At 40.1% G+C, this 17,063-nt stretch overlaps 1 protein-coding gene across 2 annotated transcripts; it reads right to left on the reverse strand.

Moving 5' to 3' along the window:
• Positions 1-1,065: 1,065 nt before the first annotated feature.
• b4galnt1a (beta-1,4-N-acetyl-galactosaminyl transferase 1a) lies at positions 1,066-15,914 on the reverse strand. Of its 2 annotated transcripts, XM_038722569.1 has the most exons (11): positions 15,693-15,907; positions 13,244-13,458; positions 12,959-13,141; positions 11,140-11,246; positions 9,369-9,406; positions 9,091-9,271; positions 6,981-7,073; positions 6,687-6,874; positions 6,456-6,596; positions 3,189-3,426; positions 1,066-3,002 (listed from the first exon to the last, which is right to left on the reverse strand). In XM_038722569.1, exons 2-11 carry the CDS (start codon positions 13,456-13,458, stop codon positions 2,791-2,793), a joined length of 1,596 nt encoding a protein of 531 aa, XP_038578497.1. In that variant the 5' UTR covers positions 15,693-15,907; the 3' UTR covers positions 1,066-2,790. The 2 variants fall into 2 exon arrangements, with proteins under 2 accessions (XP_038578497.1, XP_038578498.1); XM_038722570.1 differs by lacking the exon at positions 6,981-7,073 and having other exon boundaries at positions 15,693-15,914.
• Positions 15,915-17,063: the final 1,149 nt, after the last annotated feature.

The following is a 17,063-nucleotide window of genomic DNA, read 5'->3' on the forward strand; positions in this document are numbered from 1 at the left end:
CATTCACACATCATGCCATCAGACAGATGTTTTAATAGCTGAACCCCAGTGGTAGAAGAAGTACTCAGATCCTTTATTTAGAAAATGCGATGATGGTGGACAATTGATGTATTCAACACAGAACTGATGCCCTCTGCTACACAACCTGCAAATGGCCTCTGACTCCTAAACAAGCTCTGGGAGGCCTCTTTCCCCAAACATCCTGTCTCTACTTTCTTCTGAGCAAAAATAAACCATACCAGGACTCAAAGGATGACATTAAGGGAAGTTAAGTGACCATTGTCCCATTTTACGATGACCTAAACAAGTCTGATAACTCTGAGAGGATCACAAAAAGTGAAGTGACAATGGGCCAATTTATGACTATAAAACTCACTCATCTATTCTCAGGAAGACATCTGGACTTCATCAATAACCCACACAACATACAGGGAGTCAAATGTACAATAATTTATATAGCCACCATGTTTAATTAGTGTCAATTCTAAGTGTATGCGGTGGTGCAGTGGTTTGAACTGTCGCCTCACAGCAAGAAGGTGGTGGGTTCCAACCCTGGTAGCCCCAGCCTTTCTGTGTGGAGTTTGCATGTTGTCCGCTTGGGTTCTCTCCGGGTACTCCGGCTTCCTCCCACCATCCAAAGACATGCAGGCTAGGTTAATTGGTGTCTCTAAAAATTGTCCTTAGGTGTGAATGTGTGTGGTTGTTTGTCTATGTGTGGCCCTGCGATGTACCCCGCCTTTCACCTGATGTCAGCTGGGATTGGCTCCCCCTGCGACCCTGTACACAGGATAAGCAGTTGACAATGGATGGATCTAAGTGTATCCACTTCTTGTTTACACTGGTCCTCAATCATTTGTCATTCAAGGCTGTATTTATTTTCTTTTGGCTGATCAATAGACAGGGCTTAGTGTAAAATTGAGCTTAATTTTAAGTAGACTGTACATTAAAGGTGGGGAATGCTAATTAAATTACTGCTGCTTTAACATATTGGTTATTTACTACATATTGGCATTGCAGGCTGTCATTTGGCTATATAGGATATTCGCAACATTTACTTAGCCTATGTAAAAGTACCATAATGCAAAAGTTTTATTTTTACCATGACTCCTTAAAATTATAGTCAAAGCAGTGAAGCCTCTGTCAGGATATTAACAAGAAGTAACATGATATCTTATTTGCATAGGCAAATCCACGCACAATCACATGAATAGGGACAAAGCACTCTTAACATTCATTTCCTGAAGACTTAGCCTAACCCTTATGTGTCTATGGTTCCAAATGTAATGCTTACCAACTGATAGCACTTATTAAAACATAGGCCAACAGCCAACTGCCTCAAGGGCATTTGCCTTGGCACTTACAGAGATTGATTATCCCTTTATGTAGGTGTGTGGGGAGACATACAAATCTTTGAATATTTTGATTAGGCATGTGAACACAGAGATGCCTCAGCACTTATGTGATAATTTACATTTTTTATGTATGTGTGTAAGGATGTGTATTGACACATTGTTTTGCAAATAATTTGTTATAATATTTCTGCATATAAGCATGTTTTTAGAGTCCTAAGGTGTACCTCCAGACTGCATGGGTCACTGTTGCCCACCTTTGAGATGGATATGTTGCAGGATGGATTTTACTGTTGAGCATATCTATACCAGAAGATTATTAAATGGAGTAGGGGCAGTGACAACATTATGCAGATCTGTTGCCAGTGCTCTGGACTTGTGGAATTATAGCAATCTAAGAACCATTTGAATCGTAACCCAACCCTAACCACATACACACCAAAGGCCATGATTGTTGTTTTAAATACTTGATTTACCATTGATACCAGGCAGTTAAAAGTCAAACAAAAACCTTATATTGATAACTGCTTTTGCTGTTGTTGACAGTCATTGATAGAGAGCTTTTTAACAGCAGACACTTTGAACCTTGGAAAGGACAGGTGTAATGATTAACCTGGATGGTGGGGCAGCTGATTAGGTATGAAATGAGGAAGGTCTGGAAAAAGTAATTACAACCACCAACAAATACTGAAATTAACAGGTTGAGCTAGAGATACAAAGGAAATGGAGAATAGGGGGAATGATAAAATGATATATGAACTATAATTTACATTATACATTTCTATATTTACTTTTTTAATATTACTTTGAAAATATGACACATGTTTTCACATTTCATCTATCTTTCTGTGTCTTTATCTTTTTAAAGTCACAGTACATAAAAAATCCACATAGTGCATTTAACAACAAATAAAAAAACAATGAAAAACATGATATTTTGAGTGCATACTGTTGGAGATCAATACTGTGTGTGGACGTATATATCTGATAGAGAAAATAGGATCCGTCAGTTTTTCTATCTATCCCAAAGAATTATCTGTTTATAGAACAAATCTGTCCACACAGCAAGCACTAAAGGCACTAAACATTTTCTGAAGTCTTCACTAAGTGTTTAATCAATGACAAGGACAATTTGAGGTCGACCACCATCCAGTGACTTGCCTGTGGGTCGCCTTTCAGCACACTGACAAATATGGAGAAGTGTGTCCTGCAGGCTGTAAACTTGGGAGCGCAATACTTCTTCTCCAAGCAGTAAATGTAAATCTCTTCTAATTGTAGCACCTGCCTTCAGATGAGGTGTCCCTGTGAATCAGTATCTAATGGCGTCCAATGTGTTAAACCAACAAAAATTCAGTTGTTGTATCTTTCTATGTCCAGAGTACAATGGGTGGGGCGACCTTGTATTGTCAAGGGCTTTTTGTATAGTTTTGGTCCCCACGGTTCACTGACTGGTCATGCACTTGAACCTGTTCTTGAAGTACAAGTTTTCCTTATGAATGTTAGCATCACCACTGGAAAGTTTATAGCGGAATTTGTTGTAGGCCTTTTGGGAGTCCGTTTCACTCCAGGGTAGTTTGATCTTTGATGCATGGCTTACAATGATGTCACTACAGGAGCCAATGTGGAGGGAGCCCAGAGCGTCAATGAAGAACTCTGCAGTGTCAAAAGAAAATTTTGTTTTGAAAAATCCTAGCTTGTATTTTCCCTGGATTTCTGTTTTTAACATTTTTCAAATCTTGGGCAACTCAACAGCAACAAAAGCTGTACTGCATTGATAAAATATCTAATATGAACTGCTTTATTAATATGTTTGATAGCAGATATTACAGATAAACTCACCCAGATGACCCTGCCGTGCCAGGCGGGGGTTAAAGCCCACCTGTTGCACCTTGTCTGTCCTCCCCATGAAGAAGTTGATGACGCCATCAGCTACTACACAATTAGGAAATCCGTCAATAACATGGTAGTAGCCAGGTCTTATATGTAAACAGTCGCCTTCTTCTCCACCTTCTTCCACTGAAATGGTGTGACGGAACGTTGCAGTGTAACCTGTCACCTCTCTCACTGCACCGCCAACCTGAAGTCATTAAGAAACAACAAATAACTAATACACTTATAAACACAAGAAAATGAGTAGATAGACATACACAAAGTGGAGTTCCACATTGCATTACACTAACACAGACGGGGAAAAAAGAAAACAGAAGCAGCCTGACACTGAGAATATGAATGTTTTCAACACATCCTTCCTTCTTCTTTTGAAATATCGTGGTATTTTACTGTAAAAAGTAAAGTTTGGTCACGTCTGTTTCCTCAACTCTATATCCAATTCCAAAACCCACCAGTGTAGTACCAATGTAAAACCTGAAATGCTTCAGTTTTCTCAAAGTGTCTGTATTTGACACCCTGGGATGAGACCAGGCTCTTTAGTAACATGTATCTTAAACCATTATTCTATCTGGAACAAAGCACCAATAAAAGCCAGAAACCCTCATCCAAGATCTCTGCATATACACGGCAGTATACACGACGCACTGCTTAATGACAACTGTCACTCTGATTTCAGTCTGATACCAATTCTTAGTAAACTGCTGGAAAACATGGTCTGTGAACAAATACAGAGTTTTCTTAAAACAATTTAACTACTAATTTACAGCGTGCCGATCACAAAGGGCACTCAACTGGAAGAGCATTAACACAGATGGCAGATGATTGCCTTAAATATATTGACAATAATAACTACTGAACTTAAAATGTTTCAATTACAGTTATTTGTCTAATGGAAAACGATACGTATTTTATAGAATTTAGTTTTTCAAATGGGAAAGAGTTACAATGTGTACCACAAGCAAGCTGTGTGTGGCCTATTCTCTATCTTCATTAATGACCTCTTGTTTTAAATTAAGGAACAGCAGTTAAGCATAAGCCACAGTTTAACTTGTCTGTGTAGAAAATTCCTGTGAAACAGGTAGAGGAAACCAAACCAGTATTTTCAGACAGCAGTCGTCAAGAACAGTATAGGAAGAGGTGTGGCAGTACGAGATGTGCTACATTTATACCACAACAATACAACACAAACAGACAGCACAGAGAAAGGACAACACCTGTAAGAGAAGGGGGATGGAAGGTGGGGACAACAGGGAAAAGCTGTGGGAAACACCAATTGCAGAAAGCAACGAAACCTGCAATAGAACAGAGAGGGGGGCTTGGGGAGGAGAAAAACAACAGCAACAACAAACAAACACAAACAAAAACAAACAATAAAAATAATAATAATAGTAAAAGACAACCAGCCGAACAGCAGCAATAAACAGCTGACATATTAAGACAACTAAGAGAACAATGAAAACAAGAAACAGTCACACACACTAAATAAGCAACACAGCACAGCCACAAGAGCTGGAATAATAATGAATTTAAATAAGTAACTGAAAGAAAAGCATCAGGAATAATTCTACCAGGGACAACCTAAATTTGTTTGTCTGTGTGTGTCTGTGTGCGTGTGGGTGAATGTGTCTGTATGTGTGTGTGTACATGTGTGTGCGCATAAGCCTGTTAAAGAATGTAGTTGTTAGTGAGAGTGGGACGCCACGACTGTAACAGGCAGGCAAGAACCCCAGTAGCCAATAGGGGTGGGAGAAAGAAAAAGAATAAATCAAATAAAAAAAAACAAAGACTCCCAGATGCACTGCGATGCAAACGCAGAATACCCCGACCCAAATGCCAGTTGACAACGTAATGCCGACGGAACGCAAAAAGCGTAACCCGCGGAAGAGCAGCGCCCGGACCGACCACGGCGCGCACACAACATAGACCAGCGCCCCCCCCCCCCCCCCCATCCAGCCCCCCCCCCCCCCCCCCCCCCCCCCCCCCATCCAGCCCCCCCCGCGCAGCAAACAACCAAAATGCCCAAATGCCACGCAATCATCAACACCAATGCACAAGTGACGAGCCCAACGCGCGCACTGCGCGAGCACGGCGACACCCAATGCCCAGCAGCCCCCCGCGAATCCCGCGTGCGAGGTCGGGCAAACGAGAGAGAGCAAGCGGAACACGACAGCAAAAGCCAGCGGAGAGAAACACCAGCAGCAAGTCCCAGCTCGGCGCGTTTGCTGCCGTGCTGGGACTTGCTCATCATTGTTATCACTTATCTTGATCATTGTTATTTCTAAAGAGAAGTGAGCAATAATGTGGAAACTTCTCCCCAACTGGCACAAAAAGAAGGAAGTTGTTGATCCTTAAATACAGTCTTTGGGTTTCATTTACAATGGTGCTGGTACCCCACGAGCTACAAAAACATAACATATCCTAAATTAGCAAGCTGGCCTTATAAAAAGACATGACACAAAAGTCAGTGTGTCAGTCAAAAGTCTAGCCACACCACTTATGAGTATGCGGTTCAACTAGTATGCTGACTTTTTTTTTCAACCTTGACCCTATTTCCTCATGAGTGACTAATAGGGAGAAAACATTTTGAAAGTGGTCCAGTATGAGTGAGTGCAGTTCAGCCGGCAGAAGCAAAACCACTGCGTCCACTCAGAAAAGGTCCATGTTGATATTCAGCGAAGTTATTCTTTAAGTGGATTGGGCAGTGTTCTCATCATATTGGGTGAGCAGTGTAAGTTTTTAAAGGCTGAAAAATTAAACGTTCTTAATCCTCTTGAGCATGGGTTTCACTTGCTGAATGTAAATGACAGAGAAGGCAAAAAGCTCTCGCCACATACAAAAACTGAAGACAGCTGTATCACCAGCCTGGTAGAGATCACGTGGGGAAATCATCAAGTAAACCTCAAGCAGTTAAAAAGCTGGTCTCTCTATGAATGTAAGGTAAGGTCCAGTTTATCTATATACTGTATGTAGAACCTTCTAGAGCAACTATAACGACATGATATTGCCATATCAAGTTTTACAAACATTCAAAACACTCAAAAGAAGAGCCAGGACAGCACAAACTCTTTTACCTTGAGTTTTGGCCAAGGGACAAACAGCAAGTCTCTGGGTCATGAGACCCTATTTATCTGCCTGAAAAGCAGGGGAGTTACAGGTTCATGCATTTACACAGGCATCAACACATCAGCTTGCCACACACATTGTATTGCATCTTACCAGATCCAAAGTGGTCTTCTCTAGGATGTCCACCATTTTCTCCAACTTGGTGTTTGCAGTGAAGAAAAAATCATCATCCACCCAGAGCACATACTTAGTGGTCACTTGAGACACTGCCAGGTTTCTTCCTGCAAACCAACCCTGTATAGATAAAGGGGGATCAATGCTCATGAACTGAGATGTTTCATCATCACAATGCATGATACTTCATAGAGATATACACGTCTTTACCTTTCCAAATGGCATGATGTAATGTTCAATGTGAGGACCGGTCACTGGCTGAGGGTGTTCATTATCATCTGCTATCACTATGGTAATGGTGGGATAATATTGCCGTATGCTGTCAATGAGATCTTTGAGTTTGTCATAGCGTAGAAAGGTCTTGGTGGCGATGGTAACAAGAGCACTAATATTGTACTCTATGTAGAAAGAAAAAACACACAACAATTATCCCATGAAGTGACCTTCTGTGACACGCAACGCTTTGCATCCAAATAAAAAATAAAAATATAACTGCCCACAAACCTTTTTGGTATCTAGAGTTGTAAAGTGCTGGAATGGTTCCATGTCCAACTTTAATGGTGAAAAATGACTGGTGACTTTCAGTTGCAAATTGAACTGCAGAACAAAAACAACAACTGTGTAAATATAGATTTTAGTTTTAAGGGGAGGAAATTAATTGTTTTTTTCAGACACCACTGAGCCACTTTCATGCACCAACTCTGAGCCCAAAAGATTTGCGCAGACACAGACTTCAAATATGTTGGGAATTACACAGCACTTCCTGTTCAAAATTTAGAGAAAGATTTTCCCATGAATCAGTTTCTGTCCACTCCTCTTCTTTCCTGTTTTTTCCACCCAGTTTGGTCTTTTACTTAAAATAAAAAATGCCAGACAGATCTAGTGGGGCTGGGCTTTTTGTGCTCTCTGTAATGTTTATGGACATTATGGAAAAGCAGAAAAAAGCTTGACATTTAGATGTTCTCTTTTGTGCAGAGGTAGCCTATGATCTGTATCGCTAGAAAGTGGGTTTGTGGTTTCCTCTTTACTCGTGTTACACTTGTAGGCCATTTCAGAGCAAGAGACAGTTGCTGAAAGTGTTGCCAAAAGCTGAGAGTAACTGTTTTAGACACTACCTGCCAGCAAATGTAGTCCAAGAGCCTGTAAATATTAGCATTAAGTCTAGAAAACAGATACTTTTAGCATTTGACAATATTTACATTTACTCATTTGGTAGATGCTTTTATCCAAAGCAACTTACATTTGAGAAACAACACACAAACAAGAGTAAAAGAGAAAAGTAAGAGATCTATGAGTAATAATAGATGTAACAAGTAAGACAAGTAAGAGCTATTAATGCATATGCCATAAATTGGATAGATACCTAGAGGAAGCTATAAGATTTAACAAATAGTGCAATCAAGACAAGCGAGTTGTAAGGAGACAGAAGAAGAAGAGTACAGGAAGTGCTAGAGGTGTCAAGGAGTAAGTGTTCTTGGAAGAGATGAGTTTTCAAGAGTTTCTTGAAGTTAGATGCAGACGCCCCTGCTGTGATGGCAGGTAGTAGCTTGTTCCAACATCGTGTTGTTACACATGAAAAGATGCAGAAGTGAGATTGCCTTGTTGTGTGTCACTCTGTATACAAGCATTAGTGACTTGAATTTCATTTGGGACACAATGCTTAGACGGTGAAGGCCACTGAGTAATGGAGTGACATGAGTCTCTTTAGGTTGACTGAAAACCAGATCTACCACTGTGTTCTAGACCATTTGCAGGGGTTTCACCAGACAAGCTGGTTAAACAACAAGGTTTCTGCTACACCAGCTAACCCATGAACTATATTTTACATAATTAGATCCAACAGACCTTGTTGAGCTGCGGTCAGACTTAAAATAAATACACTATTTTCAAAGCCAGTATGTCAAAATGTATGCAAATAACTGTGCAGCAGGTATATTAGGACAGTGTGTGGATATCTGATATCTTGTCCGCATGACAGGGGTTAGGATCACAGCCAACAGCATATTAGTCATAATATTTGTATCTCATGCAAAAGCTTTGGCATCCCATGTTTTACATTAGCTGTGTTTAAAGTACCTTAGTAGTACCTACTTTTTAAGCAACTAACATGTTTCGTCAGCCCGTTGTTGCCTGCGCATCCACCGCGAAGATTAGGCAACGTAATTTTAGAGTAACTATACATCAATGGTGACACCATATAAAGCAACAGACAGACATCATTATTCCTGCTGGATTTCGTCCTCATCAACAAACGCTCAATAAGGCCTGGACGTGACTGGTCCATCTGTCGTATGCTTTCTTCTGTAACTGCATGTTCATGTGTCAAAGCAGCTGCAGATTGTTCAAATACTTGCTGCGAATACTTGACCAATCAGAAATGTTCAGCACTTCATGCCCCCACCCCCAAATTGGTGTTCTCAAAAAATAATTATGAGATTGAATCTGAATGCAGTATATTTCACAGATCAGATTTACATGTATTAAATAATTAAAATAATCTTCACCAGTTCACCTGTATCACCAGTGAGCCTTAGGATGAAACTCTATAAGGATGAATAAGTAAACATGACATTCAACTTTTAGCATTGCGATAATATCCACATGCTAACTTCACCTGTATCTGCTGTCTTGGGATGGAACACAGTGTTTGTATAGGTGACGAACTGCAGCTGCCTGTTCAGAGCAGAGAGAAGGGGACCTGACAGTCTCATGTGCTTCGCCCCTTCCCCTTTAACAGAGACCTTGTCCACTGTAGCAGCAACATCAAAAGTCCCCAGTGTTGCTGTCAAAGATACCTGCATTTGCATGGTTTTGAGGAAAAAGGAACCAAAAGTCTAAAACATTTATGCAAACAACGGTTATGTCAACCACAATGAAAAATCCAGAAATTACCATGTGGTTTGATCTTGCTTCTTCTTTAAGACCCAAACCTAAAGAAAGAAAGCAATTATTCCTGAGGATATCAACATGGGATGATGGTGAAGCATTTTACTTACTTACAGACTTAAAACAACATTATGTAGTATTTTTATCTTAATATAACAGCTTCAAAATCCTTTTGATGATACACTGACTTATAATAGGGGAAATAATGTCACTATCATTGCCTCTCGGGACTGGGGGAGCTTTCTATGGTGTTATGTAAGATAGAAATCCCAGGATTTCTATCACAAGAATGGCATAATGCCTTACGGCACCACAACTCTTTGGCAAAAAAGCTATAGGAAGAAGCAGAAAGTATAGAATGTACAATGTAAGTTCTTTGGAAGAAACTAGCTCGGTATTCTCAGTATGGATATCATAGCAGAGAGTGGCACTCGGTCACTCTCTTTCTCTTCTTAGCTTCGACCGTCACGCCAGACAAGAGTGCCTCTTTGCTCTCTTCACCCCTGCCATTAGCTAAGATTATGTCCATAGTGGGCGAGCAGGCGACATACACTGCAAAAACTAAAATCTTGGTAAGATTAATTGTCTTAATTGAAGGCAAAATATACTTGTTTTTTGTCCAATAAGATATTTCTTCTTACCAGGCAGTTTTATGTTAGAGAATTTCACCTGTTTCAAGTTTTTTTGTCCTTAAGTAGCAAGTGAAGTATTCTTGTTCTGTTGGCAGATAATTTTGCTCATTTTAAGTAATATTTCCCCCATTTTAATGCTTTTTTTTCTTGTTTTTGAGAGCTCAGTTTTTGCAGTGTAATCAGGCTCAGCAGTCTCTATGGAGGCAAAAAGACCGCAGAGGACGTTGATGGAGGAAGCTACGAAGAGAAAAAGAGAATGACCAAGCAAATGTCGTGGATAAGAGCTTTATGTTATAAAAGGCTGGAAGACTTTCAGTGTACACAGTTGGACTAGCAATTAATGCTGCTATTGTCACAACCACCCTGCCGTGACACCTGCCCTGTGACAGCTGGTGTGGGAGAAAATGTGGTTTGTTTTCTTACTAGTCTGTCGTTTTGTGTTTTCTCTCTCTCTCTCTGTTTCCTTTCACCAGTGTAGCCTGTGGGCATAAACCTGCTCTACAGTTTTGGCACCATCTTCACCTGCTTGCTATCACCAGTCACACACCTGAACATGATGCCAATGTACAAGACTAAAGGAGGATAAACCAGAATTCCAGTCCCTGCTCAATCATTATGTCTTAGCATTGTACTCTAGCTCTGAACTTTTTCCTTATTGTATTTTGCTCATCTGTTGTTTTCTCTGTTGCCTGCTTACCCTCCTAAACTGCCATCTCCCTGTCTCCAGGAATCACGATATAACCCTTCATTGGACCAGCCTGCTTGCTCAACGGATCTAGCCCCACGTTCCAGCCACACTCTCCACCTGTGTCGACCTGTATTCACACCCTTACCCATCTCCTTGGCTGATCCTGCTATGTTTCCAGTCTGCTTCAGGGTTCCAACCTAAGTTCTGACAGCTATGTCTTGTGTTCTCGCACTTGCTTGATATTTGGCTGTGTTAGCTAAGTTGCTTGTTTTTGAAATGCACGTGTACAGCTGTACTTATTTACAACAGCTGTGAATTACTCTCTGAAACTGAAAATCCTCATCTTACATAAAGCTTGCTTTAAAAAAACAAATGCAGGCCAAAACGTAGGTGAAGACGTAATGTTAAAGCTGTTTCTTTGATATTGTGTGCTGTGTCATAGTAGATATGCTGTTACCAGGAATGATGATTGTTTTGAGGGGTCGCACCTCCACGCCCTGGGTGGGATACTGAAGAGGATTGTTGGCTTCAGTTACAATAAGCTCATCTGCAGGATTGTAGGACCTTTAGATACAGAACAGAAAGTAAAGTACCTACATTATTTCATCACTGTGCAATAAACACCATATTCCTATTTGTTTACTTTTTATATCAGGAATTGCTCAGTTAACCACATAATGTACACAGAGAAGACAGATTGAGAATTTGCTGTATGGATCTAGCCTTCAGGATGTTCCCTGGTGTTACAATACAATGTGACAAAATTAGAAAAACAAATCAAGATATACTACATTAAAGAGTACATCCAGTTACATTTAAGTTAGTACTATATCCTATGACCTGTATGACTGACAATAACTTCTGAAATAATTTGTCGGTTAATTATTTAGTCTTTTGACAGAAAGTTTATAGACAACAAGTTTGGTGAGTGAATCATAAGATGTCAATATTTAAAATTGAATATCTTTGGGTTTTGGACTGCTGGTCAGAGAAAACAAGCAATCTGGAGATATTTTCTTGGGCTCTGGGAAATTGTGGCAATCTTTCACTATATTCTCTCTATTTACAGTTATTATTAGCTCCACTAATACGGAGAATCTTCATAGACATGCAGTACACAGGTTTACATGCACCCATGCATCTCTCTGTTTTCCTTCGCCTGTGAGCGTAAACCTGTTCTGGCACCATCCTCACCTTCTATCTGTCAGCAATCACATACCTGACCTTTTGCTCATCTGTTGTTTTCTCTGTTGCATGCTTGCCCTCCTAAACTGCCATCTCCCTGTATCCAGGAATCACCATATAACCCTTCATTGGACCAGCCTGCCTGCTCACTGGTTCTAGCCCCATGCTCCAGCCACACTCTCCGGCCTGCCCTGCGACCTTGTCCACCTGTATTCACGCCCTTAACCCCTCCCTCCACTCATCTGCCTATTTGAGCTTGCTAAGACTGTATTCACGATAAATCTCCTTGGCCGATCCTGCTATGTTTCCAGTTTGCTTCTGGGTTCCAATCTTAGTTCTGACAGCTATGTTTTGGTGTCATGTGCATGTAATGCAAAATCCATCGACCCAATAGATTCCTGAGGCTACAGGACAGCTGTTTTCAAGTAGTATGGAAAAGCCGGCCTGTTGATTTGACCTTTGCACTTCATCAGACTAGTAAGGATGCTGATTGGCTGCAGTGAGTGCAAGGACAATGGTATGCTAATGTCTGATAAGAAGAAGTAATTTCCATATCTAGTGAATGCTAACTCCGCCGGGTTTATACTGCACGTGCTATTTCCTCTCCACCAGTTTCTGCAACAGCATGTGAGTAAATGGGTCCCCATATGTAAAAATATAATTAGAAACTTGTTCAAACTGAACTGTCTTTTCTCAACAGAACTGTAGCTGGGTACATTGGATTTCTCTAATCCTCTTACTTGAATATGGAAATCTGGTTATTCTGTTTGCATGATGTTAAAGATATCTGTTCACCATAGAAAGCTGACAGCAACCAGGTTACCTACGTGCATGCACTGCCTTTACTTAATAACTACATTGCAGTGAGCATTGCATATAACCCCTCAGTGTAAATTTACATAGAAATATAGACCACCAACACTGTTAGAAGAGGTTGAAGGACAATAACAACAACAACAGCAAAGCACATGTCAGTGTACAGCCAGAATGTGAGGAAGGTCTTAAAATAGACAGCACAGTTACCGTGTTGAGATGTTGCAATGATAGAAGGGTGCAATGATAGTCATGACGTGTCACCAAATGAAATTTACCTCCTCTGAAAGCTGCTGTACTCCATAGCTCTGTGACGCTTTATGCCCTCAGGATCAGGATGGGACTCTAGGAAGGCATTACTGAGGTTTTGGGCCCACACACGTGGAAAGAGCAGATTGGATAGCGGCAGCTGAAATGTGTCCTTATCAGCCAGACATACACATGTATTTTGAGCCAAACGACTGTGTCAGAAAAGAAATGGTATTGAGTTGATAATATAAAAATGACAATTCAGAATATAATTTAGACACAAAAAAATCCATACATGCTGACTAATCACACACCATGCCACCTCCTCCTTTATGTGGTAGGGAATGTCACGATAGCCACTGATGGTGTCTCCAATTTTCCCATCAAGGAGTTTCTTTAATGGACTATCCTGTCTTGGCCGGATGTCAACTACTGAGCTGGTTCCAGGGCTGCTAGCATAAAACAGAGCTAGCAGCAGTAGCACACTGATCAAAATCAGTGAAAGACACTTCTTATAGGTGGTACGCATCTAGAATGAAGAATAAAGCGAATGTCAAAACGTAAGCAGTATAAGGACAACAAAGGGGCGTAGCAATTGTGGGCTCAGGGCTCTACAGTGCATTTCACTTATATTTCACACATATGCCCCTAAAAATAGATATGCGTCAACCAAAAAATTATTTATGAGAACAGTGTATAAAGACTACAACCTACCTTAATCCTACACGTTCCCCTTGTGCTGTTTTACATCTGTTTTACTACTGTTATTGTTATAAATACTGATCAGCAAATCTTGTTTACATAATGTGTGGTGTGGTTTGTGTGTGGTGTTGCTCGTACATTGTGTATCCATCCCTGGTACAAAAACTACAAGTCCCACATTCCACAAGCCGCAATGTGCCAATCACAGTAGAGTTTTCTTTGATGACTGTTTTTACTCAGTTGCAAATTGGCTTTAGATGCAGACAGCAGTTGTCTATCGCAAATTCCTGTGTTCTACCGCTCTAACGTTATCCATCACTCAATTAATTCTTTTGAGCTTTGTTCCCTCCTGGCCTATCTGAATTGTGTTAAGTTTTGCAGTCTCAAAATCAATGTATAGTAAATGTTAAGTTGAAGGTGCTTTGGGTAGTTTTTAGTGATATTGGTAAGGTTTCAGACTGCAACCAACAGAATTACCCATCCCATATTTATGCCTGAAAATAAATTACAATAATGTCAGGTATCTAGCAACTGGTTGTTGTTATCAGGCAAGCTATTATCTAATTTGAACCAACTAAAACACAAAATCCCACTGTATTTCACATGATTTTAAGTAATGTTGCATGCGTAATTGTCATAGCCTACATAAGCAAATGGATTTTCACGGGAACTCCGACCAGTCCTTCACATAGACAGGCTGTTATAAGCAACTGAGAAATTTGGTGATTACCTAAATTTGACTTCAAATTTTCGTTGTGCAATCTAAAGGCACTGATGATAAAAAATTGGGCAAGCTTTGAGTTTTTTTATTTACTCAATGTCATAGCCTCACCTCCTGCAAAAAAGGAAGTAAGCTCTGAATTACAATCGTCATTTGATTTACCAGACATTTTCTCAGCATACTCCACACTTAATGTACTGGGACATAACATATAATTTACGGGTGTTCTCTAGCGCCACATAGGGGATACAGGAAGTGGTGTTTAAATCCTTCCTGAGGCATCCAAAACGTATGATAATTTAGAGCCGCGTCTCCCTACTTCCAGCCACTGGGTCACTACTTTAATAATAATAATTATTGCTATTACAGAGCATATGTGGCCTATTACTTACTGTAGATTTTCTGTTAGTAGTGTTATTAAATAAGCTATACTGTTTACTCTGTAACCTGATTGTACTCTGTGGATCTTGTAGACCACATGCAATCTCATGATCTTAAACTGGTAAAAGGAACCTCTGCTCCCTCTGTATCTGAAAAACACAACATCTATAAGCAGAAAGTCTAACTAAGTATGTAGTTCAAAATCTATCTATCTATCTTTCTATTTGTGTATGGGTTTTTAATTTTGATTTGTGGGCTTTGCCTTCGTTTTATTTCTTTTAGTGTGGTTTTGCTCTGGTCAGTCTAACCTACAACTCTTCAAGTGAACGGGATGTTACAGTTAACTGTTCTGTAGGCTACTATTCAACATCTCAAGAGCAAGAAAGCTAGTCAACCCCCCAGATAACCATGATTGTCAAAGGGAGTGACTTGTATTCATACTGGACACATTGTAAAAAAATACAGGCTTGGTCATTTATTGCTTTATTCGCAGATGTTGTCACAGCACAGTATGGCTGATTTAGTGTCAAACTAGTTCTTGAAGTCACTGACTGACGTTCACCTTCCGTAGCCTATAGAAAACACGCAATCCCAAACTTTAGCCGTTTAATTCAAAACTCATTGAGTGTCAGATTTTAAAGCAGTGGAAAGTCGGTTAGACATAACCTTCCAAAATACCGAGTGTTCGTACCATGGTTCGCACACGTAGGCCTACTCCAAACGCGTACATTGGTACCTTATATCTGTAAACAGGGGAATGTGACACAACGTGAAAGCTCTTTGAGTGCTCGGAAGACTAGAAAGTCGATATACAAATGTAGACCATTTAGCCCAACATTTTATTTGGGTACCCTAAATATCCTTCAAGAAGATCAAGAAGAAAGCGGCAAAACCACTAACCTATTCCTATTCAAAGTAAACAAAAAGACAAGATGAAGAGAGATGAACATATATCTTACTTTTGTTGCATCCGCGGGGTAAATATTTCCAACCTCTGATCAAATAAGAGAAACTGGTGTGACAGCTTTGACAGCTGTTGTGACCCGGGTTAAGCATGCGTGTGGGATTTGGGTTCGGTAAGTGCACGGCGTAGCCACACCTCTTAGGCTAATATCATTTTATTTACATACCCGGGAAAGGTAAAACTTCATACAGTTTATCAGTTGAAACGCGTGATTTAATGGTGGTGGTTTGTCCCATCAACACATTAGACTTAGCATTAGGCTACATTCTGAAACATGTTTGGAAGCGGTGCGCGCATCACATGCCACCGTGTTTCCATGAAGCTTTCTGGTTGTGGGTGTGGTGTCGAAAGGAGGAGGCATGTTGCTCACCGGAACATAGGTCATCTGCATTAAATCAGACACAATGTATTCAAATCAGAGTAATTTTATGTCGTCAAACATGTTTGGAGGGGATCTTTTGAATAATTGTAGATGTTATAGACAAATTACACAGTGGCTTTAATTTATTAAGGCAAGAAAGACCAGTTCAGATTAACAACTTCAACACAACTCAGCATTTGTGGGTCTGTCAGGTGTCTAATTCCTACATTACATGAATTTTTTTTCATGTACTACAGAAGTGTGGGTTCGGTCAAAAGTCCGTTTAACTTTACCTTCTATTTTCTATGAAATACTGTAACCTGCTCAGCTATTTTGGCAAGTTTGAAGGGTCATGTAGAACCTGTGTGTGTGGAAAAAAAAGGTTTTTATTCACTCATTAAATATTTTCCTATCTTTAGGCTATGTTACTCCGTGCATATCACTTAACAGTCTTTGTGTTCTTCATTGATTGATGTATTGTGTTTAGTGGTTATGCAGCAGCTCAGACAGATGCTTCAAGTTTATGCAGTCTAAGGTTGGGCCTGAAGCTTCAGATGGACGGCGTTGGAAGTAGTACTCAGATCCTTTACTTAAGTAATGTAACAATACCACAGTGTAAAAATACTCTGTTGTAAATGAAAGTCCTGCATTTGATATTCTACTTGAGTAAAAGTTCGCATTACCAGCAAAAAGTACTAGTATCAAAAGTACTCATTAGGTAAAATGGCCCCTTTCAGAGTGTTAAATTATGACACGTTTTAAAAATCTTATGCACAAAAGATACTAATTTGTACACACAAGTTATTTTCGTGTGAGGCAAGATAAAAATTAATAATTTTGGGGGACTTCTGGAGCTCTCCTGTTACATTCGTTCTTGGTACTTGTTGACCTCATGTAAATCCCAGCAGAGCTCCAACATGAGTAATCATCAGCATAACTGAAAACCCATGTGAGGGTATGAGAGGCTTTTAATCTATAAAAAAAATCATATTCAATACGTTGATC

Source organism: Micropterus salmoides, unplaced genomic scaffold (assembly GCF_014851395.1).
Source record: "Micropterus salmoides isolate LMB-PRFRI ecotype aquatic unplaced genomic scaffold, ASM1485139v1 Ms_hic_scaffold_16, whole genome shotgun sequence".
Lineage (NCBI taxonomy): Eukaryota > Metazoa > Chordata > Actinopteri > Centrarchiformes > Centrarchidae > Micropterus > Micropterus salmoides.